Source organism: Paramisgurnus dabryanus, chromosome 5 (assembly GCF_030506205.2).
Source record: "Paramisgurnus dabryanus chromosome 5, PD_genome_1.1, whole genome shotgun sequence".
In the NCBI taxonomy this organism is placed as follows: Eukaryota; Metazoa; Chordata; class Actinopteri; order Cypriniformes; family Cobitidae; genus Paramisgurnus; species Paramisgurnus dabryanus.
Genome location: NC_133341.1, coordinates 14935877 through 14959455, shown reverse-complemented (window position 1 = coordinate 14959455; position 23579 = coordinate 14935877). Strand labels below are relative to the sequence as shown.

The 23579-nt window shown below is 37.4% G+C and overlaps 3 protein-coding genes across 6 annotated transcripts; 2 read left to right on the top strand and 1 right to left on the bottom strand.

The window, feature by feature from the left end:
* The first annotated feature begins 1597 nt into the window (after positions 1-1597).
* nfkbib (nuclear factor of kappa light polypeptide gene enhancer in B-cells inhibitor, beta) lies at positions 1598-7136 on the top strand. Its single transcript, XM_065267235.1, has 6 exons — positions 1598-2438; positions 3142-3259; positions 3364-3568; positions 3693-3781; positions 5361-5594; positions 5678-7136. Exons 1-6 carry the CDS (start codon positions 1957-1959, stop codon positions 5720-5722), a joined length of 1173 nt encoding a protein of 390 aa, XP_065123307.1. The 5' UTR covers positions 1598-1956; the 3' UTR covers positions 5723-7136.
* ftr84 (finTRIM family, member 84) lies at positions 6277-15547 on the bottom strand. 3 transcript variants are annotated; one of them, XM_065266775.2, is made up of 8 exons: positions 14804-15547; positions 14200-14295; positions 12631-12756; positions 12314-12421; positions 12001-12157; positions 10242-10295; positions 10095-10148; positions 6277-9998 (listed from the first exon to the last, which is right to left on the bottom strand). In XM_065266775.2, the coding sequence occupies exons 1-8, from the start codon at positions 15359-15361 to the stop codon at positions 9466-9468; spliced, it is 1686 nt and encodes a 561-aa protein (XP_065122847.1). In that variant the 5' UTR covers positions 15362-15547; the 3' UTR covers positions 6277-9465. The 3 variants fall into 3 exon arrangements, with proteins under 3 accessions (XP_065122847.1, XP_073670746.1, XP_073670747.1); XM_073814645.1 differs by having other exon boundaries at positions 6277-10148; XM_073814646.1 differs by lacking the exons at positions 10095-10148; positions 10242-10295.
* Positions 13684-23474, top strand: tppp2 (tubulin polymerization-promoting protein family member 2). Of its 2 annotated transcripts, none has more exons than XM_073814647.1 (4): positions 13684-13704; positions 19657-19871; positions 22015-22168; positions 22259-23474. In XM_073814647.1, exons 2-4 carry the CDS (start codon positions 19675-19677, stop codon positions 22451-22453), a joined length of 546 nt encoding a protein of 181 aa, XP_073670748.1. In that variant the 5' UTR covers positions 13684-13704; positions 19657-19674; the 3' UTR covers positions 22454-23474. The 2 variants fall into 2 exon arrangements, with proteins under 2 accessions (XP_073670748.1, XP_065123312.1); XM_065267240.1 differs by lacking the exon at positions 13684-13704 and adding an exon at positions 18773-18933.
* The last annotated feature ends 105 nt before the right edge of the window (positions 23475-23579 follow it).

The window sequence follows — 23579 nt, the reverse complement described above, 5'->3', positions numbered from 1 at the left end:
CTTTGGCATTTTTGAACTTTTGGATCTTTTTAGTCTACACACCTCATTTTGGTGCAGTGTTTGTGTTTCATGAAACGTTAGCTTATCTAGTTATATATTATTTAATTATATGTGTGTGTGTGTGTGTGTGTGTGTGTGTGTGTGTGTGTGTGTGTGTGTGTGTGTGTGTGTGTGTGTGTGTGTGTGTGTGTGTGTGTGTGTGTGTGTGTGTGTGTGTGTCTGACATTTAATATATTAAAAACTGGCAATAATAAAATTAGGAAAAAACACAAAAAGCTTTGAATTTCTCAAGCTTTTTTCCTCCAAAACATTATTTGATTTCATACTGATGATTGCACAACAAATATCAGATTAAGTGAGTCGTATTTTCAGTTGTACACCTTTTGCGGCAATTACAGCAGCACATCTCTCTGGCAAAGTGTTCAAATATTTCCTCCGAACTTCATCAGTAATGTTATCCCATGCCTTCTGCAACTTAATTTACAAGTGTAGTTAATCTTCCAAAACGACCCAAAATAGCTCTGTGTGGTTGAGGTCTGGACTTTGAGGGGGCCAGTAAGGAAAATAAACTTGATCACCTTATGACGCCTCTATAGTTTATAGCATGAAATGATACTGATAAGTGATGGCATCATAAGGAGATTTAGGTGTATGTGTGTGTGTGTTTAAGAAGGCGTTTGATAAAGTAGGTGATTTCCAGTTGTAAAGCAAAATCACCTTCAAAACATCTTTATATTGCAATGACTCTTAAATCTGCTCTGTCACTCTGAATCATCCCTGCCCTGATCTACAGTGGACTCGTGACTTATGATTAACACATCATGTTAAGGACAAAAACACAATGTGTCCTTGCCTTAAACTATTTAATCTATCTTTAGTCTTTCTGTTGAAGAACATACACACTTTCTAAAACGTAATTCTTTGAACTTAAAGAATAAGATAAATGTAAATAGCACCTTAAACTTAGAACATTTAAAATAAAGAATATAAATTAAAATATTTTAGTTAATAGTTTTTACTGCTCAATTTAAGCATTAGCACGTTTTGTTTTCAAGCTATTTCGTTCTTTAATTAAATCGTTTGTTCTTGAATAGTAGGGTGAATTCAGGTAGATTGACCCTTGATACATTGAGATGACTGTTAAAAACCACCAGGATTCATCCTCAATTTAAATTGAAGACTTGAACAATGACATCATCCATAAGTGGTGAGAATTGCTTCTTTTGTTTACCAGAGAGAATAGCACAAATATGAAATTAAAATATACACCGCCATCTAGTGTACACTTAAATACACTTAAATGTATCTGCAAAGCATTAAAATGGTAAAATCATGCATTCTTGGAAACAGCACAAAATTAGTTTTGAAAATTGCTAATTTAATAAAATTTACTACAAAATAAATAACAAATTAGAGGAAAAAATTAATTATGTTTTCGTACCTTGCTTGTAAGTGCAGCTTAACCTTTCAATTCCTCGAAAGTCTCTAACTTATTTTCCCAAAAACTACTAACAGTTCATGTAAAATATTTACTGTAGACGTACTGCACGTGCGCGACCTCCGAGCTTTACCCATGCGCATGCGCAGGCTCTGTGGTGTCCGGTTACAAAAGCAGCTTTGGGAATTCCCCAGGAAAACACCTACGCAGCCGCACGGCCTTTTCTGGGCAAACTGGGCACAACAGCAAGCCGCTCACAAGGTGAGCAATTTGTAGTTTTATAATGCTCAGGACATGGAGGGAATCTGAGGCTTGTGCGACAGCGCTCGCCGCTGTTGTTCGGAAATTTGTCCAGGAAAAGCTCCTCTAGTTTCCCTAAAACATCATCAACGCTGTCATACTGAAACCGTTGGCGGATATCGGTGAAAACAGTGCAGTTGTGTGTTAGGAAAGGTAAGTTAGCTTCTCTCGTTACAACGGCTGACTCTTTTAAGTACGGAAGATTCAGATATAGATAGATGGAGGGGACGCAAGATATTTACGATGAAGCACGGAGACAGAATGCACGGCCTGGACCGAGCTACATGATGGCGAAACAGGGAGCGGTGGATACTGTCCCGGAGGACTGGTGTGACAGCGGGCTGGATTCCTTCAGTGGGGTCGGACTCGAATTTGAGGCTCCGTACGTGTCTTACACCGAGGCCGAACAGATATGGACACCTGGACGGTCTGTGTCTGACATACCTCCTCCAGATGGGTCAGAAAACAGGAGCACCATGGAATGTATGTCGATTGGCGGCGGGGAGAGACTCGATTCTGCAATCGGGGACTCGATTAATGAGGACGCGGTGATGGGATGTTTGTCTGATGGCATTGGTACTATGATTCTCAGCGAGCCCGCGAGCACAGAGCCACTGACCGCTTCAAAGCCTGAGGTTAGGCGACAGCGGAGGGAAGAGCTCATGAACATGTTGACTTTTCTTTCGGAGGATGGGGACACGTAAGTCAAGTTTTTCTGTTTACAACGAAACGTATTTTTAGTTAGAAAATGAACCATGGTTTTACTATAGTGACCATATGTACAAGAAAATACTATAGCACTGTAGTAGTAAAATTGGGAAATATGCAAGTATGCTACATTATTTGTTACACCTTATCAATTTATTATAGTGCAATACTTCAGAATATGGTATATGCTATGCTATGAAGCTTAATCAATATTATAATATAATAAACTATAGTATACTACAATTTATTACAGTGTTTTTTTCACATGGGATTTGAAGGAAACCTATAGTAACCACAGATGTATTCTTGTGTCAATATTGTAATCATTTTGTAATCATTAATCATGAAAAACAAGTAAAACAAATATTGATAGTCTGTTATGCAACAAAAACTGGGTTACTTCAATTTTACTATAATAAAACCATAGTATCTTGTCTTTATGCATAATCATGATCTTTAAATGCTGTATGAAGACAGCATACAAAATGAAAATAATATACTTTACTTGATATAATTACTATAGTAAACAGTAAATCATATCTTACAGTACTTATACTATAGTACAGCATTTTATAATAGTATTATAACACTATAGGTTTTACTAGTTTATTATAGAAAATCCTATAATATACTAAATAATTTATTTAATACTTTTACTGTTGTCTACATGTAAAACTTTTCTCTTTTTTTCTCAGGGTTCTTCATTTGGCGCTGATTCATGAACAGTGGTCTGTTGTTAACTGCCTGCTTGAAGAAATTTCATTGAACACTAACTGGACTCCGTACTTGGACATCCAAAATGACCTGGGTCAGGTAAATGGCACATTGGCATGCATGCATGTTTGTGGTTGTTTGCATGTTCCCTGTCCTTAACTAACCTAACTTTATCCACCCACTGGGTTCATTTCTTTGCTCAGACGGCTTTACATTTAGCAGTCATCGTAGACCAGAGTGAGTGTGTTCGGGCCCTTTTGTGCTGTGGGGCTAATGCAGAGCTTCAAGAGAGAGGGGGTAACACTCCTTTGCATTTAGCTGTAAGAGAGCATCGCATAGAGTGTGTGAGAGAGCTGACCAGCTGTTCACGGACCACCCCAGAGCACCTGAGCATCACCAATTATGCAGGTATGAGCTCAAGAAACTTATAAGTTATAAGGCAGTACAATATACAACTTGAGTGTGCACCCTGATTCAGTATACAGAGTCTATGCACCCATGCCCCTTTCATTTTCTGTCTCTTCTTTGAAAGGTATGAGTGCACTGCACATGGCCGTACAGAGGGGCAATTGTGACATCATCAAAATGCTGCTGGAGGCAGGAGCAGATGCCAATCAGAGGGTGAGAGGGTGTTTATTATAACACCGAAAAGTGCTACGTTGCACTGCACAAAACTTGTGTTTGAGTTATTGTTTAGTCAATTGTAAATTCTTTAAATATGAAAACATAGACTACTTGCAGGCTGTATGTCACACGTGGGCGTAATTATGATAATAACCGTCGTGTCCACGTCAACAGGCCCAGGAAGTAAACTTTTGCCTACAATCCGTGTGTTTGTTGTAGTCCAAGAAACTTGCGTCATCGTTTAGTTTGGGATTTGTATCTTTTGCATATCGTTAACATGTACTAATGTACACACTTAGGAGCTGTTCAGATGTCGCGCCTAAAACGTATGAAAAACATGCATAGGTTCTAGTCATATGACCTGCAAGATGCTTTTACCACGTGTGCGTCGCGACCACGTCCCTTCCATTATGAGCGTGCATACCACTTGCCTACATTACAAATAACGAACTTGAGCATGCAAGAGACACAATATGTGAATCACCCCTTACACACCAAAGGAAATGTAAAATCCTGAATTGGATAATGGGTGCCCTTTAAATTTTGGTAAATAAGAGCAAAACAGTGGCAGATAAAATTTTGTCAATCCGACTGAATTTAATCAGATGTATTAAATGTTCATTTATATGTACATAATGTATAATCCGAACCAAACTTCTGCGCAGGCGCACAGCCAAGGTTGCCAGATTCGCATATCAAAACCTGCCCACTGGACATTCAAAATTAGCCCAAAAGCATCACAACGACTACTCGCAGCCCATATACCAATAAATCATAAACAAAATTCTTTTTCTTGCTTTATGTAATGTTATGAAATACATGAACACTGCAGAATGTACAATGCGTGACCCCATTACCTTAACTGTGCGTTCACACCATACGCAGAAGAGGCGACAAAACAGGCTATTTGTGCATATTTGGACGCTTGAACATTTTGAGTTTACTAATTTAATATTGCATAAATTCTTGTCATTCGAAACATGCACGCGTAAATTTGCGTCATGGGAGAGGCTTCCCAGGGCGGCAGATCTAAACTTTCACCCGCTCCTTCCTAAGCAAATGTTCAAATAGGCACTATGTTTACTAATCGACTGCAGATTCGATTATTATACATATATTCTCGCCTAAACTAATCTTAAAACTACACTTTGTGTTTTGTAATATTTCGAAACGGCCGTTCCATCTATTGAGTTATTAGAACATTGCTCAAATTGAGTAAATTTACCGGATTGTTCGACCTCTTAACTCACTTTCTTTCAGTCGTGATCGTTTTAATTCCTGCAAAAGTATGATGATGTCTCATATAGCAAAGATGATTGTCCTCTATTGTTGTTTTGTATTTCTGCCTCCGCTTACTTTCTGTAATCACGTCACTACTAGAGCAAGTCCCTGATTGGTTAGCGCGGTTCCCACGGATCACTTGTCAATGCTTGAAACGCTCAATTCGTGCCACGAGCAACCCCTTGCAGAGAAAGGTTTCAGAAAGACACCCTATCGAATTAATTGGTTATATCCCAAGTTCCAAAAGAAACCAACGCTTTCAAGGATTTTTCCTTATCCACTTTTGATTTTGCAGGATCTTGGCTCAGGTCGGTCTCCATTGCATTTGGCAGTGGAAGGTCAAAGGCCAGAAGTAGTGGAGCTGTTATTAAGTGCTGGTGCAAGGGTGAATCAGCGCTCATATGCAGGCCATACCCCGCTCTATTGTGCCCTCTACAGAACAAACAAAGAGGTGCAGGCCCTACTTAGTGCCAGTGGGGCCACATATACACAGGAGGATGAGGAAGAGGAGTATAGAGAGAGTGATGAGGTTAGAGACACGCAGCACATTCACTAACTCAAGATGTGTTAAAAGTTGTTTCTGTGCTAATTCTTTCTCCATATCCTTCACAGGAGGAGTTTGATGATGTCATCATCAATGGACAGCGAGTTATGTAAAAAGGACAGTACTCTGGTATACTCTGGACACTTTCAACTCCATCTGATAGATTTTGGTGTCTGAGTGTACGTGTTGTGGAGGTGTATGTATGTCTTGAGTGTGTGTGAAATGTGTTTTCAATGGTACACTACGATATCACTATGCTGGTGTGTTTTCAGGCTGCTGGAGTCCAAAATCGATTCCTTTTTCGTGAAAGATGACTTGAAAAATATTTTAAAAGTAGCAAACAAAATATAAATATGGAGGCAGCTTTTAATTTAGTGAAACTTTTTTGGCTTATCTTGCGTGCATCATATTTAGCAACCTGACTCGCTACATATCAAAACACCTGATATGACACCTTACGCTATGTGTACACTAAATGCCTGACTGATGCTTAATGGTGGATTCAGTAGATTCATGTGATGATGACACGTCGCAGTGGTTCTCTTTTTTTTGTTACTAAATTATTAGTTGGATTTTTAGCAGGGAAAAGTTTGAAAAGCAACAAAACTATTTCACTTATCTCTATAGCAGCTATAAGTTGTGCTTTTCTGTGCGGATTGTCGCTGTCATGGTGACTTCTCAGTTGTCCAGTGTGTGCATTTACAGTGGATGTTATTTCTTGCTTTTCCTTGGGCTTAGGATAGATGAGAAATGAGATGGATATGTTGGGTAGAGGGTTGAACAGTAGGCCAGGCATTAATAAAAGTGTTTCTATCTGCAACAAAGTGAGATTTTCATAATTTGTATACATTTCAGAGCACTTACTGTAACATCAGTGCAAATTAGTTAACTTAGCGACAGCATTGGACTTCACAGTATAATCAGTCACCTCAAACTCACAAAAAAGGGGTGTTGGTCATTTAGATTTAACTAAAATCTAACAGTGATGCTACATGTTGTCCTGCATGAGCAATTCCAAATGATTTAGCAAACACATGACAGTAATTTAATTATTTATGGCCTATTTAATTTTAAAAAGATGCAATCAGAGTTCTGACCGACTGTGTTCAATTACAGAACGACACTTTCTTTGGTGTCATTATGGTTGCAGAGATTTACTCTCATCCCTTCATAACCATGTTTAAGATTTTCTGTTTTTCTGGGGTGAACATGGCGATAATGATTGGTGCCCTCTGTTGATAATATGTTAGGAACTTCTTTAACTTCCTCTGTTGGTTTGACCTTGGATGCAAGAAAAGAGGACAAAGTATTTCCGTTTAGAGGAATTAATGACAGTGTGGCTTGAAACAAGGATGTCTTAAAGATAGCTATATGCAGTTAATTTTCTGATCGGTGTGTTATGGAACAGTCTTCAGAGTGTTGGATCTTTTATTCTGTACATATTTTGCTTTATTCGGTGATGGATGACACGGCTGAAAATCATTTAGAAACCATTGACATGGACAATAAACAAATAAGTATAAATGATGAGATGATTTGAATCTTTTGTTTATCCAATGCACATGCTTACACGCAAGAACAAACACACATATTTTTTCTGTGGTTTATTTACAAGCAGCACTCTGAATGATTTGTCTGCTTTAGTTGTTTAAACAAGTCATGTTTTTTCTATAATCTAATGCACTTGTAGTAATTGATATTTTTTTTTGTATTGTTCGATAAACACAGTGAGCAAACTGTTAAATAAGTTTGATAAAATAATCATGCAGAGCAAACAAAATACATATCTATCCAACAGACCTGATTATTGCCCTCTTCTTCCTCCTACATCATTGATAGCATTGATTTAACTGATTGAAATTACATTTTTATTTTTATTCATTAAAGGAAAACACCACAATTTTTCAATATTTTATTATGTTCGAATTAATACTTGCCTATCTTTTTTCAATGCATGCACTTTATCTTTGTACGCGCCAAGGTTGAAGTGCTGCAAACTAACTACAATACAATATAGCACTCATTTTTTATGTGCTTAAAAAAGTGTCACATTTTATTTTGTGCCACCATACTTACTCGTGTAACTACTCATCTTTAAATAGGGAAAACATGGAAGTGTTTGGTGGCTTCTAAATTCATCCCTGTTTGGATCCTAAGGAATGAATGGGGCTAGGCTAAATGCTAACACATTCATTTAAGTACAAAGATTTAAGTGCACGCGTTGTAAAAATATAGGTGTGTATAGACCCTTTTAAAGCTCACGTGATCAAATAGCCTGCGCGCGCATTTGGGCAACAGAAGTGGTGTTATTCCCCATTGGTTCTAACGTGGTAGCAACTCAGAAAGTTTATTAAAACGGTTTCCCAGCATCAAATTGTCTGGTTGTTGCGTTTGGTTGCACAAATATAATATACTAATATACGTATATATGTATCTGGCAACTTTATTTCTGGCCATCTGCTAACGTCTTCTATCCACTCCCCTATAGTACACGGATCTGGTAGCTGTGATGAAAATGTTCATAAAGTCAACTTTTTTAAAATAACTTACTGTTTGTGTTGCTTCACTTTTGATTCTTACGATACTTCCGTTGCCTAAATGCGCGCGCATACGCTGCCACGTCATCATTGTGTACAAACAGTAAAAGGGTCTATTAATTCAGCTAAGTTGAAGTAAGAACATGGTAAAATATTGAAAATGGTGGTGTTTTCCTTTAAGGTTCGATTTCCCAGAAGGGTTTAGATTAATCCAGGACTAGGCCATAGTTATATTTGGTAATTTAAGTAGTTTTTACAAATGTGCTTTAATATAAACAACATGGGTGTGCATCTTGAGACACAATGACACTTATATATGTTAAAGGTGCATTGTGTAACTTTTAGAAGGATCTCTTTACAGAAATGCAATACAATATACATAACTAATTTATCAGTGGTCTATAAAGACCTTACATAATGAACTGTATTGTTTTTATCTCCATACACCCCTAAACAGACAAACTGCTCTACAAAGCACGTTTTGTCCATAAATTGTCTCAGATGAGACGTGTTTGTCCTGTATCGGCTACCATATGTGTTTTGAAATTTAGGGGTGCTGTTTGGTTGCAATTCCCAATCTCACCACTAGATGTCTCTAAAATTTACACACACCACCTTTAAAGGGCCCATGTCACAGGACTTTTTTAAGATGTCAAATACATCTTTGGTGTCCCCAGAGCACATGTGTGAAGTTTTAGCTCAAAATACCATATAAATAATTTATTATAGCATGTTAAAATTGCCACTTTGTAGGTGTGTGCAAAAATGTGCCGTTTTGGGTGTGTCCTCTAAAATGCACATGTTTAGATCAAGTGCAAACACTGATCACAATGATGGTGGTTTGTTGAAATTGAAACTCAATTGTTCTGTGAATTATTTTCTCTCTGCACTAAATGGCAGTGCTGTGGTTGGATTAAGGGGTTGGATTATTATAATAAGAGCTCCTTATGACATCATAAGGAGAGCCAAATTTCAACGACCTATTTTTTCATGTGCTTGTAGAGAATGGTTTACCAAAACTAAGTTACTGGGTTGATCTTTTTCAAATTTTCTAGGTTGATAGCATCACTAGGGACCCAATCATAGCACTTGAACATGGAAAAAGTCAGATTTTCATGTCATGGCCCCTTTAAATATGTCAGTGAAAGATTTCAATTAAGGCTCAAACACACATTTTAGTCTGGGACTACGATAAACCCAGTCAGGGAAACCGCCCCTACAGTCAATAACATGAATTACCCATATTCTGACCTTTCAAGCTTGTGTCAAACTTAACTAGATGAGATCAGGATCAAATATAAAACTCCTTAGTGACAAGTTCATTGTTTTTTCTCCATTACGCACAAGGTTACAGATGATCCCACACCAAACCCAGCATACAGCGGCTCAGAGAACGTGGCCTTGAATCTGTGGATGAGCTCTATTGTCTCAGACACAGCATAAAAAGACACAGAACCTCCAGAGTAATCCAAGTAAACGCCAATCCGTGAGGCATGTACTGCACCTGGCAAATCCTTGTCCATTTTATTGTGCCAGGCAGAGTATCCAGAGTCCGAACATAGGAGGCTCCACGATTTATCATTGTACCCCAGAAGACTGTTCGAGTTTTTACCTTTGCGGCTGATGCTCTTGTAGGCGACTCCAATAGAAAACTCTCCATTCCACTCTACCTCCCAGTAATGCCGCCGTCCGCTTAGTGGCTCCCTGCACAAAATCTGGCAAAAACCATCAAAGCGCTCAGGGTGATCTGGGTAGTACTGGGTTGTTCGCTTACGGATCACACGGCGGTTCCCGTCGGAAAGCGCTAGCTCTTTAAAGGCCGTGTTGAGGTCAAATGTCAATTTACAAGAATCTGTGAATAAAATTTTTGGAGATGCTCTTTCAGTAAAGGGATGGATTATATAAATGAAAAGAAAATGAGATGTTATTGAAGTGAGCTCAGACTCACATCTGAGAAAATCCAGTCTGGTTTTAGGCTCTTGGATGTCTACTCTTAGTGCGGCTGAAAATGATGTATATGAATGTATATAAATTACCATTTTCTAAATCATACTTTTTTACATTTGGATAATTGTAAAAGCTTAGCAGTAATTACCATTTAAACGTCCTCCAGACCTTGGAATCAAGACGTAGATGGATGTATCACTCACTGTTTTGAATATCATGCAAAAATACTAATGAATAGTGGATATAAATATAGCTTTATCTATATGACAGGCATGCCTCATTGGCCAATTTTACAGAAATTTCTGGGACCAAAGTGCTGTGTGAATGGCTCTTAAGTTGAAACATGGGATATTTGCTATTGTGGACTCTGCAAGAATTCAGGAATCTAAGGAAATGACTCTTATCTCAACCAAAATAAAAGGTGTGTTAATATTTTTCTAAAATTGATCAAGCTTCTTTAGGTCAAAGTTCTGGTTACATACATCGTGTTTTGTAATGAATGATACGTTAATGAGTTATTTAATTAGTACAGCATTTTATGACATAATTCAAATTGCAGATGCCCAATATGGCATGCCACTTCGAATCTATCGAGTCCACATATATCATTTTGGGCAAACCAGTTAGAAGTAAGAAGCAAAAATAGCCATTTTTGGTAAATTGGGACAACTAGGTGGCGCTGTGCCGAAACAATAGGCTTTATGCCCAGCTGCACTGCTTCCTTCAGCCAGCTCCTCGTTTCCTGTCTGCCATTATTGGACAAACTGATTAATCCAGGTGTGCCTGACCTCAGTAGTCACAAACAAACTGATTAATCCAGGTGTGCCTGACCTCAGTAGTCACAACAACAATAATCAGACACACCTGGATTAATCAGTTTGTCCAATAATGGCAGACAGGAAACAAGGAGCTGGCTGAAGTTCAGGAAGTAGTGCAGCATAAAGCCTATTGATGTTGCATCAGGTCATTATTGAGATGACACCCACTAAATTTTCTGTAAATACGATAAAGCAGTGCAGACCATGAGACTTTAGCCTGGATTTCACAGGCAGGGTCATTTTTTAGGGCAGGGGTTTTCAATGATTTCGATTATTTTTCGTGCCCTGAGCACAAATATCTTTTTCGTGTCACTCAGCACAAATTTCTATAAATTGTTTTTCGTGTCCGTGGCACGACTTTCTTTTCGTGAAATTATATGTATTTTTTTCTATTTTTTTTCCTATTTTTAAATCATTGTGGCTTGGGGTTAGATTTGGGGTTTGGGTTAGAATGTCTAAAAATGTACAGAAAGTGATTCTAACCCCAACCCCAAGCGACATTGGTAAGAAAATAGGAAAAAAACAATGAAAAAAAAAACAATACATAAAATGACAGGAAAAATAAAGTCATGCCACAGACACGAAAAACTATTTATAGAATTGACACGAAAAAGACATTTGTGCTCAAGGCATGAAAAAAGCAGAATTTTGTGCCATGGACACTAATAAATTGATAAAAAAAAATTTGACTATAACACAACTTTTTGTGAGATCAATCGGTGAAAAAACACTGTTCTGCAGCAACTTTGATAATAAATCTTGTTTCATATCAACTTGAAACAGAATTCGGCCCTATGTACCCCTGTAAGATAAAGGGGACTCTAATAAGAAAGACACAGAAGAAACATGTTAAAGATAAATACCTAATAAATTAACTTTTAAGTAAATAAAAAAAAAATTTCTTTCAATCATTTTCTCTCAATATGAAATTTTCTGGGCACCCCTAGAATCTCTTCTGAATCTCCTTTGCTATAAAAATTACATTATTTTTTCCATGTTAATGTAATGAATACAAACTGAAAAGAGTGAACTAATTAAATCTTATTCTTTAGTTAAAAATTTGGTTTAATAATAAAAAGTAATTGCTACCTTGTTTGGAAATGTTTCCCAGCTCTTTTTTGCAGATGTCGTCCAGGTGTTCTTTCATGTCAGAGACGGTCTTGGTGATCTCACTAAAGGAGAACTCTGGGTTTATGAGCACTTTTGGCACCATGGGCTCCGGTGCAACGGATAGTGTGGGAAAATTCTACACAGATTAACAACACAAATTAATCTTTACTCATAAATTATTTTCCAAGTTCTTAATTTTGTTATCCTGTTGATGCTAGTGGCACAATAAGTCACAAATGTTTTAATATTTATTCATTAGACATATTAAGTGTTATGTTGAGCATGTCTCTACCTGCAGAAAATGGATGTTGTCCTCTGTTTCGAGTATCTGACGTAGTTCAGCATCCCTCTTCTGAAGTTCCATGATTTCTTGTTCAAGTCTCTCTATGTAGCCCTGAGCCTGTCAATACATTAAAGCTATACTATAGTCAGTACATGTAAAAGGAACAGCAACCCTAGCTCAAAATCTAATTTAACAAATGTGCACACTTGCATTCATTCAAATGCCATTCATTCAAATGTAACATAAGTGGGGGAAACTTGTTACATTGACCACAGTTCTTATGTAAACTGGTCTTATGCACAACTAAATTCACATACAGTACAAACCTGAGCCATAGATGCTTGCAGGTTAGCCTGAATGAGCTGGATTATCTCAGCATGCCATCGCTCTACTGCCTGTAACATCTCGGTAAAGATTTTATCACTGTCAGTTTGGGCTCGCTGCGCATTTCCCTAAAGAGAAGGAGAAAAGAGAGATATGAGTGAATCCTTTAAGGTCCTGTTTTGTTTACATATACGTCTTTGCTTTGTTTGTTGATATTGTTTTGGTTATTTTTGTGTATTTTTGTGCAATGTATGTGTTTATTGCACATACAAAAATTATAATTATAAGTCATTATTTCTTGAAATTCATGTGATTAAAACCCCTATGATGGGGCTGACCTGTTTCATGTAGAATAACACTCTTTTAATTTCATGTGAGTGTACATAAATTTGGACATATTTCCCTGAAGTAAAACTAACAAACAAAGATTGTATCATACTTGTGTCTTTTGTTTGCTATTTAGTTACTGTGAATATGTATCACCACCAGGTGTCAGCAAAGAAGCAGTGGCAGTTTCATAGCCGTAAGCCTATTCCAGCAACAGACATTTAAGGAAGTTTTTTAATAAAAGTTCAAACTGAGGGGGCACATGTCTACTTTTTTTTGAGCCAAATGGATTTTTGCATGCAACCTCAAAAGAAGCTTCCATTAATCTGTTACTTGTCTTTTAATCTGTTTAATATGAACAATATTATTTATTCTGTGCTGCATCCTTGTCACTTTTCAGAGATTTTTGTCATTTTGATGTGTTTTTTTATCGTGTTACATTACTTTATTCTGGCAGCAGGCGCTGCAGACAGCGCAATCACAGACGTCATCAACGTCTGAGCGCGCTCACGAGCTCTTTGCTGTTGCTGCTGTATTTTTGATATCTGACGAATTAAAATGTGTAAGAAACGCTCACAACATTTCCAAACCCTAGTACGGTAATGTGCAGTTAACCTCATTTGTGTAGAAAATGTATGGTTTAAAATGTGACCGTCTCGACGTTATATTAGTAGAGATTTCTAGATTCATCTTCTTGGTACAACGCCAAAGTTCGCCAGAGTTCACCTGGGCGCGGAATCACACATGAGGTAAAATTGAATGCAAAAAAACCCGTTCCTCTTATAATTTTATCTAAATATTAGATAAACATTTTTTAAAACATTTTTTAAATCATTATTGAACATTAAACTTAAACACGTGGCTGTAATTTTCGTTGTTTATATACTTTATGGATTTAATGCAGTTGTTGTGCAAAATGCATTAATGACACAATTAAACAGGTCATTAAACAAAACGTAGATAAACAAAACATGCCGTTTCAAATGTAAATATGATGCCAATATGTAATTATTCCGATTGAATAGTATTCGATATGAAAGTTAGTCAACACTTTTATTTTGGAGGTTTTTGCATGAAGGCAGGGGTGCTCAAATTGTTAGAAATGTAAGTGACATGGAAAACACTGAAAGCTCTATAATATTTTGTTTGATGTCTGTGTATGTTTTCCCTTAAAAACATTGGTGCATGACGCCCCTGCCAGACACTATGGTGCTTCTCCTGAAGTCTCCTTTAAGTTGACTGACCTTGAGAACATCTACATTGTGTTTGAGTTCCTGCAGTTCTTTCATGCGATCCTGAATAACGTGCTGAACCTCTGTTTGAGTCACCACCAAGACTTTCTATAACCACAAACAAACATACAGAGTGATTCTCCTGTCTTCATTACAAAACCTCAATAAAACATTTACCAACAACAAATAACCCAAAAAATATAGTTAAACCAACCGTTGGGTTTAAATGTACCTATGATGGGTTGTTTCAACCTATTTGTAGGGCAAATATGGACATTTTCTAACCAAAACCAATGGGTTAACCCCCCTTCTCAGGTCCCCACATTAAGCAGACCTAATCTTTAGTATACTTGTTGGCACATTTTGTCCCCTCAATGTATAGAAAACAAGAAACACACTATTGTTTAAATTTGGTCAATTTTGGTAAAAATTGGTAAATGGTAAATTTTTCACTTCGTATGAATAGTATCTATAGTATAAAAAGCATTCTCAAGTTCTATAGAAGTATCTTATGAAAGGGTTAAAAGGACATGTTTCTGGTATTATTGACTGAAAGGGTTTTTCTGGAAACCGAAAAATTTGTATATTCGTCTATGGCATCACTTAGCCGACTCACCTGTTTCTCTGTACGTTCATCATCTGCGCTTACAATGTTGTGGCTGCGATGTTCTCGTACGGTACACAGAACACAGATGCACATCTGGTCTGAGCGACAAAACAGCTCCAAGCCTTTCTCGTGCTGTGGGCAGATCTTCCGATCCAGGTGTCCTGTCTCATCCACCAGTTTGTGTCGTTTAAAAGTGGCCGATTCATAGTGAGGCTTGATGTGCGTCTCGCAGTAGTAAGCCAGACACATCAGACACGACTTAACTGCTCTGTTGCGGCGACCCGTACAGAAATCACACAGCGCGTCCCGTTTGTACGGAAACGGGGTGAGCTCTGGTAAGGGTTGCCGATGCTCACGGTTGCCCACATTGGGTACATTACGCCTCAGAATGGGACGAGGAGTGAAGGTCGCCTGGCACTGCGGACAGCTGTACACACCGAGGTGGTCTGAATGGTCCCAGTAGATCTTAATGCAGTCTAAACAGAATGTGTCTCCACACGGAATGGTGACAGGGTCTCGCTGGGCTTCTGCACAGAGTGGACAGGTGTAGTCACGGAAGTCTGCCATTTCCCAAAAGTTGTGAGAAAGGCAAGTGTTTAGAGTGAGCACATGAAGCAGAAACACAAACACCTGTATTTATAGATTTGAGCCAGATGGTGGGGATAGTGGCCAACTGGTGTGCTATGCATCCAAAACGACTTACAGTGCATTTAATCTCTCACCATGTTCGTTCCTTAGGATTGAACCTGTCACATTTGATAATTGGTAATTGTTGAGCCACAGAAACAACATTGGGTTGTCAACACTGTTTGTAAAGGTCACAGTAAAGGAGATTGGGTGATGTGTTATGTGTTTATGAGGCATGTGAATAAGCTTTGCTACAAGAACACAAATAGGCACTCTCTCTCTTTCTCTCTGTCTCTCTTTCTGCTACCTGAGATTTTCAAGAAACATAAATCTTTTTGATTTATAAGCTTGTTTCCTCATGGGGACGTCAAAATATCCGAACAAGGTCAAAAAATTGGTCCCCACAACGTGATAATTACCACATGCGCTCGCATGCATTCATGAACCCATGCACTCCTGCTAAAGGAAATGTGAAGCCATGTTTTATCTGTAAATATGGAAAATGGTTAGCATAAATTTGTTTAGTCAGCGCTGTGTGTGAACAAACTAGACTGACACAATAATAACTTAATGTTTACTGTAAACACTTATTTCAAGGTCAATCAGTTTTTTGTCAAAAAGGAAAATTCTGTACAAATCCAACAGCATCCTGTAAATAAGGGCTATCAGTACAACAAACTTTGTTTCCTTTTAGACAGTTTTGCATCCAGTTTTTTTTTACTTTGCATTAAGTATTTTATTTTAGTTTTCTGCAATATGTTTCAATCAACATATTTGTTTTCATCATCACTATCTCAGCAGAGCAGAAAACACGTCTTGCAAATGTGTTAACTCTTTCTTGTTGGATTGACACATTTTTCCCACCCTTTTGCGAAACGGATAACATGGATGTCATCCATTGTTTTAGCTTAGGTAACCAAACAGAAACCATCTATTCCAAACTATTAGAAACTACCCAGATCAGTACGAAATCACTGAAGCACCTGTTTGACACTCCTTCACACAAATCTTCAAATAACAATCAGTCTGCAGGCCTTTTAAAGGTGCAATGTTGTTCTTTGCCAGCATGGATTGAGGCCAAAGGCGTTCCACCGCTCTCGCCTTGTCAATAAGTGGTTTGGTGTACACCCTTGTATGATGATGCTGTTCCTCCCAGCATTCCCATTTTTGAATCCCATAGAGGAGTTCTTCAGTGCTTGGAGTTGGAAGGTTTATGATCACCATCCCTATGAGCAAATGCCCTTGCAATGACTGCTGCTGCCCAAGAAATACTGTAGGTGCAGAGGAATGTCAAGGTTGGATAAGGCACACAAGAAGATTTTTCCCTAGGTGCATTGCAAGAGATGATATGGAATGTGATGTGGATGAGGACATGTGGCCCCATTGTCAAGACGAGACTGGGTATCAATAGTGGCTATGTCTTATACTCCAATAGATTTTACTGTATTTTGGTTTACATGTATCCTCTGTAATATTTACAGTATTTCAGTTTTCAGACACCATGTCAAAAAAATTTATCAAAGCATTTTTTATTCTGGAACCTATTCTTTGCAAAAAGGCAAATTTGACACAGCCTATATAGAAAGACAACGAGTGGCACTGGCAATAGGCTACATGGACTGTTACATGTGTTTTGTATTTTGTTGTCCACTGTGTAATGATTGACTGAAAACACTCATACACGTGTGTGCAAGTTCTGTTGTTTAGAGGCAAATTTTGCTGTTGTTGCATATTTTAAATGTTTTGGCACAGTTAGAATCTTTTGTAAACAAAATGGGTCATTTTGACCATGAGTGGCACTGTTTAGGCCTGTGTGTTAACTGTTTTAAAAATGTGAAGTTTGAGTTGACGGCTGCATCAAAGCAATCAAGTAAAACTGTAAGAAAACTGTATAGGTAAGTACTGTAAGACAAAAGAAGCTGAGCTCCCAATTTTAGAGAAAAGATGCAAATCAGTAACATTTCTGGATACTCTTATAATTATTTAACAGTTGTTTCTTATACTGTTCCACTACTTATTTTTAAAACGCAGAAATTTTATATTCTTTTTTGACAATCTGTCAGGCTTGTTTGGAATATTTTTAAAAACCTTAAGCATCCATTTGGTAACTAATGGATGTGTTGCTATTTCCAGCATGCTGTAGGGGGAGTTTTATTGCCTCTGTGTCTGAGGCTAATTGTTTCAGTATTCTCAGGAAATAGTGGGTTTTTGTGAGTGGGTCTTTATCTTTGTGGGTTTTGTTGCCAGTAAGTGAGCTGCTGTATGTGTGAGTGTTGTAGGAGGTCACTGAATCCCATTCTCTAATGCTAAAAACATAATGTGTCTCATTCAACCCATTAGAGCAAGTGGCAACATTAGCTTTATAAATACAAATGATGTCAATAAAAAGTACTTGTAACAATAGAAATGCCAGCATGTGTTTGTACAAGTCTGTATTTGTAAATTTCCTTATAGTACAAATACAGTGAAACATGGCAGTAACAAACTTAAAGTATCTTTTAAATTGCAAATGTACATAAATCAGTCAAATCATGTTTTGCTTGCAGTATAATAAAACGTTTTTAATTTTTTATTTTACCCTAAGTGGGGCTTGCAATGGCAAAACTTGGGCCAAAATAGCCTAAAATGGTGCTATGTTTTAACACGATTATAGCATGATTAAAAAATATACTGGCATGTTTTAGCATGATGCTAACATGATTTAGCATGATGCTAGCAAATTTTAACATAAAGTTAGCATGCTTTTACATGAAGCCCATGCTAAACAACAACAGAAACCATCCCTGATATTCTTTTGAATTTGTTTATATTCTTTAGAATTTTATTGGTTTTAATGGAAACTGTAATAGTCTCTGTAGGTCTCTACTGGTATGTGTTGGCATATTAAGCATCATTTAAATCAAGCTTGCATGCTAGACATTGTTAGGGTTTATTAAGTACACGTGTGTTGCCATAATACAAAGAGTTGCTATTAAGAGATACTTACTTGATAGTGTCTGTTGTGCATACAATTTGCACATAGATGTTTATATCTGTGTGCATGTTTCAGTTTGTGCTTGTGTTGAAGTAAAAGTCCACTGGATTTATTTAAATTCACTTTTGAATGCTAAAACTGCTGTACCATCTGATGGGTGTGGCAGTAGAGAAAAACCAAAACAAAGATGCAATGAGGCATATCTAGGCAGCGATGTGGAAGAATAAGTAGAGAATGAAAAGATTGAAGAAGAGGACATTTGGTAGAGAAAAAGAGAGCGAGAGTGAGTGAGAGAGTGAGAGAGTGAGATGAGAGTGATGTCATTATTAGTACTGGGCTGTGCTCTCTCCTCCCCTCTGTCTCACGTCATCGTACACACACAGGAAGAAGCAAGAACAGGGTAGACACACAAACACAAGCCCCCCCCCACCCCATACACACGGTTAGGAGGAGCAGTGAGGAGCACGAAACACACACCCTTCAGCATCCTTTCAGGAGCAGCTTAGCATCAGTACCCAAGATCATCCACTTCTCGCAGGTAGGCCTCTCTCTCTCTCTCTCTCTCTCTCTCTCTCTCTCTCTCTCTCTCTCTCTCTCTCTCCGATTTATCTACCAGACATCCATCCAAAAGTATCGATGCTCTAACTACAAAGCCACCCAAGGAATCTATGCATGGAATATAGTTAGATGTAGTCTTGTTTATAAGTAGAGTTTAAAAATAATATTTTGCATATATGCAGCCTTTGAATACATATTCAGCAAATATTATATTTATGTCAAATAATGTGTAAACACGTTTTGCCTGTGCTTTTTTATTTTCCTGTTTACATTATACTTTCATGCATATTTGACTTAATGTAGTTCTATTTGATCATTCTGATTATAATAGCTAACGCAGTGCTCCATTCGGTTATAGATGACGCTTTTAGGGATTACAAATACCCCGATATGGGAGCGTAACAGTATGAGACATACAGTGAAGGAGAGGGAGCTAATTTAGTTAAGTGGGCTATTATTGAATTACAGCTTTTAGTGTGAGTATTATACATTTGTGTGTTTGTGAGTGTGTATTTAGTGTACTTTTGGTTGTGTGTATGTGGACATGAAGCTGTCAGTTCTCCTAATGGAGTAAATGAACATATTTGTGAGCAAGGAACAGTAATCCTGCAGACATCATTATAATCCAACTGAATGAAACTACACATTCAAAACCACTTTCTGCCTCTCATTTTCTTTTTATTTCTTTATTTCCCCCTCTTAGACGGTGTAATCTGCCAACATGGCTGAGGGTGCAGGTGAGGTTTCGCTGGGAGAAATTGAGACTTCATTCCGTAAATTTGCAGTTCATGGAGACACCAAGGCGACAGGGAAGGAGATGAACGGGAAAAACTTTGTTAAGCTGTGTAAGGACTGCAAGGTCATCGACGGAAAAAACGTCACCAGCACAGATGTGGATATCGTCTTCAGCAAAGTCAAGTATGATTGTGTTCATTATGACCCCCGTGTTGTAAAGACACAAAGAAATTAGCTTTGTGTATCTTTCAGTACATGTTTGTTGCATAAATGTCATCTGAACCTTAAAGGTGCCGTAGAATGGAAAACTATTTACCGAGGCATAAATAAATAATGATACTTACATGGTAATGATATATTGTGAGTCTCAAACACTATTGTTTCCTCCTTCTTATGTAAACCTCCTTCTTCTTGTGCAAACAGAAGACTACTAAAAAACAGGCCAATCTCAATATAACACCGACTGTTATGTTACAGTTGTGATGTATGACCCCAACATTAAATTACACATTCAATTAATTAAAAGTTTTTACTGCTGAGTTAGCGCTATATGCTAGTTAATGCTATATGCTAGCGTTTAGGCTGAAGTTCTACTATTGACGTTACCGTTGGATTTGGTCCATATTGAAAAAAACAACCTTAACACTCAGAAACGTCCATTAACAATTATATATTCTTGTATGTATACTGTAATATGCAAAATCCAAAAAAAAAAAAGAAACGTCCATTAACAATTGATTAATCATCAAAATCTGTATTTTTGTATAATACAGGCTCAAACATAAGGCCTGTTTGCACACAAACACACACAGAGCAATTGAAATGAATTGCTCTGAGAAACAGCCAATCAGAGCAGAGCTTAACACAATTATTCATGACCCTTTTTAAATAAGGTGATAATAGACCATTTCATTTTACAAGACAAATCCTAGGGTTGTAAATGGACAACCGTGATGTACAACTGTTTCTAGATTATTTTTGCCCCTAATAAACTCACATGCCTTCTATGGGTATCAGAGAACAATGTAACATATTGTATTAATGCATTCTTTGGCACCTTTAACATTCTCCTTAATGTTGGCGATATTAAAACTGAGCCTCTAACACTTAGTCCAGCATTGGGTCAAAAAAGGGACAACCCCAACCCATTGAGTTGTATTTCAACTTAAACCATATTATTTAAACTTAAAATTACAGTAATTTAAACATTCTTGACTAGTGAGGAGTTCCTATAAATTATAAAAAATAAAGTTGAAATATCTTAAGCTAATATATAAATGTTTATCTTTAATTAATAGCAACTCTTCACTAAGAAAGTTTAAATTAATTGTAATTCAAGTTGATTAAACTTAAAAATTTGCATCAAGTTAGGATTAGGGTTACATCAAAATGCAAGAATTTTTTAGAGTGTATGCCGAGTTGTTTCAACTCAAAATGCTGGGACATTTTAACCAATTGTTGTTTTTTTTTATCCAATGCACTGCAAGTTGTAAATTTTATTTCTCCCTAATATCACCTACTACCAGTAATCAATAAGCAAAGTTCATACTATTACCTATTATTAAAAAATATTTAATACGCCCCATTGTCAGGAACAGGGGACAGATAAACCCTTCAGCATCCTTTCAGGAGCAGCTTAGCATCACTGGACAGACTTAACACTCAACTAGACTTGAAATGGGATTGGTACACTTGACTTCAACAGCAATTTACAAAACGAATGAACACAGGACAAGAAACACAAGGGCTTTAAATAAGGGAGTAAATCAAGAGGGGAACAGGTGATAGGGATCAAACAATCAAAACCAATGAGAATGACAAGGGAGTGGGGTAAAAGAGACGAGACAAGGAAAACACGTGGCCTGATTTCAACACACCATGGCCACGTGTTCCCACACAGAACATGGTACTGTCAGAATCCTGTCAAATTGAACTAGACATTAAAACAAGACAAGACTCTGACAGAATCCTGACACCCATACTCTAAAAAAATTTTGAGATGTATTTAATTCATGCTGGAAAATACTAAACAGGACACATAACTGGAAAAAATTACTCTGGGTACAACCCAGCATTGGGTAAATTTAAACTCAACGGTGTGTTCTATCCAACAGTTAACCAACATTAAGAACAGTTTTTAGAGTGCTTGCCAACTCCTGATTTTAATGGGAAATATGTCAACATAGGAAACCACTGTGCTTGTCAAGCCATTTCATCTGGTCTTTAACAGTATTTAAGCTCCACCATTCATCTTTCTCTCAAACGATTTGCCATCCTGAATAAATATTGTTAGCGTTACATTGACATTAATGTTTGTGTGCTTTAGGGCTAAGTCAGCACGTGTCATTACATTTGAGCAGTTTACTCAAGCCATGTCCGAACTGGCTCCGAAACGTTTTAAAGGGAAAAGCCAGGAGGAGGCAGTACAGAGTCTCTATGGACTCATTGCCGGAAAAGAACCTGCCAACATAGGTGTCACTGTGAGTTCCACCAAATCAAAACACAGTATGCACAGACTGATGAATTACCGAGTTTCTCTATGTTCTGACCCAATCTTTTTCTTTACATAGAAAGCGGCAAAAGCGGCTGCTGTGGACAGGTTAACAGACAGCAGTAAGTATACTGGTTCTCATAAGGAGCGCTTTGACGCATCAGGAAAAGGAAAAGGCCGCGAGGGGAGGGAGGACATCCCGGATACCAGCGGATACGTCTCGGCATTCAAAGGCCAAGGCACCTATGACAGCAAAGTTAAGGAGGACGAATGAGAGAGAAATAGCTAAAAGGAGACAAATGCTTTATGTATATGCATTATGACATTGTGTAAAGTCTTCCTATTATTTTGTTAGCATCTGGATTTTGGCATGCATGCAAAACAAATCCCTGCATGGCTCACAGAGTTAAGTTTGCAGAAGATTATGCTTTGTGAATGTACTCTCGCAAAAATACCCTCAGGCGAGGTTTGTCTTAACATCAAGTTAATGACTGTTGATACCTGCTGTTTAGCAGTAGAGCTTTTACAGGTATGAGGTAATTTATGCAATACGTAGCAGTTTTAAGTGTTATAAATTGCTGACATTACTGTGTTAATGGATTTATGTCCCAATTTAATAATGTTACACTACAGTGATTTTAGTTCTTCATCTCATGTTCAGAAATCACTCATGTTTATCACTCTATTACTCATGTTTACAGAAAATAAAAATGTAATTTAAATGATACATTAAATTTGATTAAATTTAATGGTACATTAGTGTGAGTAATATTATCCAGGCAGTATAGTTATAATATTGTACCTAACTTTAATGTAGTTACTGTAGATATATTTTTGTGTTTTAGTGTACCTTACTATTTTATCAAATGGTAGCATGACTGTATAGTTCAATAACAACAAGCGTTAAGCTTGAAAAGCTATAGCTTCCCAAAAACTGCCGTAGTTATCTGTAAAAAGAAACATGATCTTACACTAAACAAACAAAACAGCTTTCCTTGTAGAAGATATGCAACAGCACTACCTAACAGAAAATGGTCAAATTGACGGAGATTGGGTCATTGTGTTATTAAATGTTTTATTTGATTACATATTTGCCCAATTTTTGCACAATGCTTTAAGCTTCCAAAAATAAAACTTGAATGTGGAAACGCTTTTTCTCACTCTCTATCTCTCTGCAGAAGCTAATATATTTAGCACTTTATGTGTTAATGTTTGGTCTTTGTTGTGCTAAGATCTTTATCAGACTGTAAACACTGGACTGGAGTCAACTCAAATAAAATGGGTATTAAGAATGGCATGTGGGAATACTTGTATTACAAACTTTGTTACATGATGCTTTGCATCACTTCTGTACTGTGTTGTGTTTTATTGTGGACAGAGGTGTGGTCAGTTATCCTGCA

Bases quoted from the DNA above. Each gene is read 5' to 3' on its own strand.
- tppp2 (XM_073814647.1), top strand. From the start codon at position 19,675: ATGGCTGAGGGTGCAGGTGAGGTTTCGCTGGGAGAAATTGAGACTTCA. The intron at 19,872-22,014 runs GTATGATTGTGT...TGTGTGCTTTAG, and splicing joins ATCGTCTTCAGCAAAGTCAA to GGCTAAGTCAGCACGTGTCA. The intron at 22,169-22,258 runs GTGAGTTCCACC...TTCTTTACATAG, and splicing joins CTGCCAACATAGGTGTCACT to AAAGCGGCAAAAGCGGCTGC.
- nfkbib (XM_065267235.1), top strand. From the start codon at position 1,957: ATGGAGGGGACGCAAGATATTTACGATGAAGCACGGAGACAGAATGCA. The intron at 3,260-3,363 runs GTAAATGGCACA...TTCTTTGCTCAG, and splicing joins TCCAAAATGACCTGGGTCAG to ACGGCTTTACATTTAGCAGT. The intron at 3,569-3,692 runs GTATGAGCTCAA...CTTCTTTGAAAG, and splicing joins GAGCATCACCAATTATGCAG to GTATGAGTGCACTGCACATG.
- ftr84 (XM_073814645.1), bottom strand. From the start codon at position 15,361: ATGGCAGACTTCCGTGACTACACCTGTCCACTCTGTGCAGAAGCCCAG. The intron at 14,296-14,803 runs GTGAGTCGGCTA...TTGTGGTTATAG, and splicing joins ATGAACGTACAGAGAAACAG to AAAGTCTTGGTGGTGACTCA. The intron at 10,149-10,241 runs GTAATTACTGCT...CATCATTTTCAG, and splicing joins GTCTGGAGGACGTTTAAATG to CCGCACTAAGAGTAGACATC.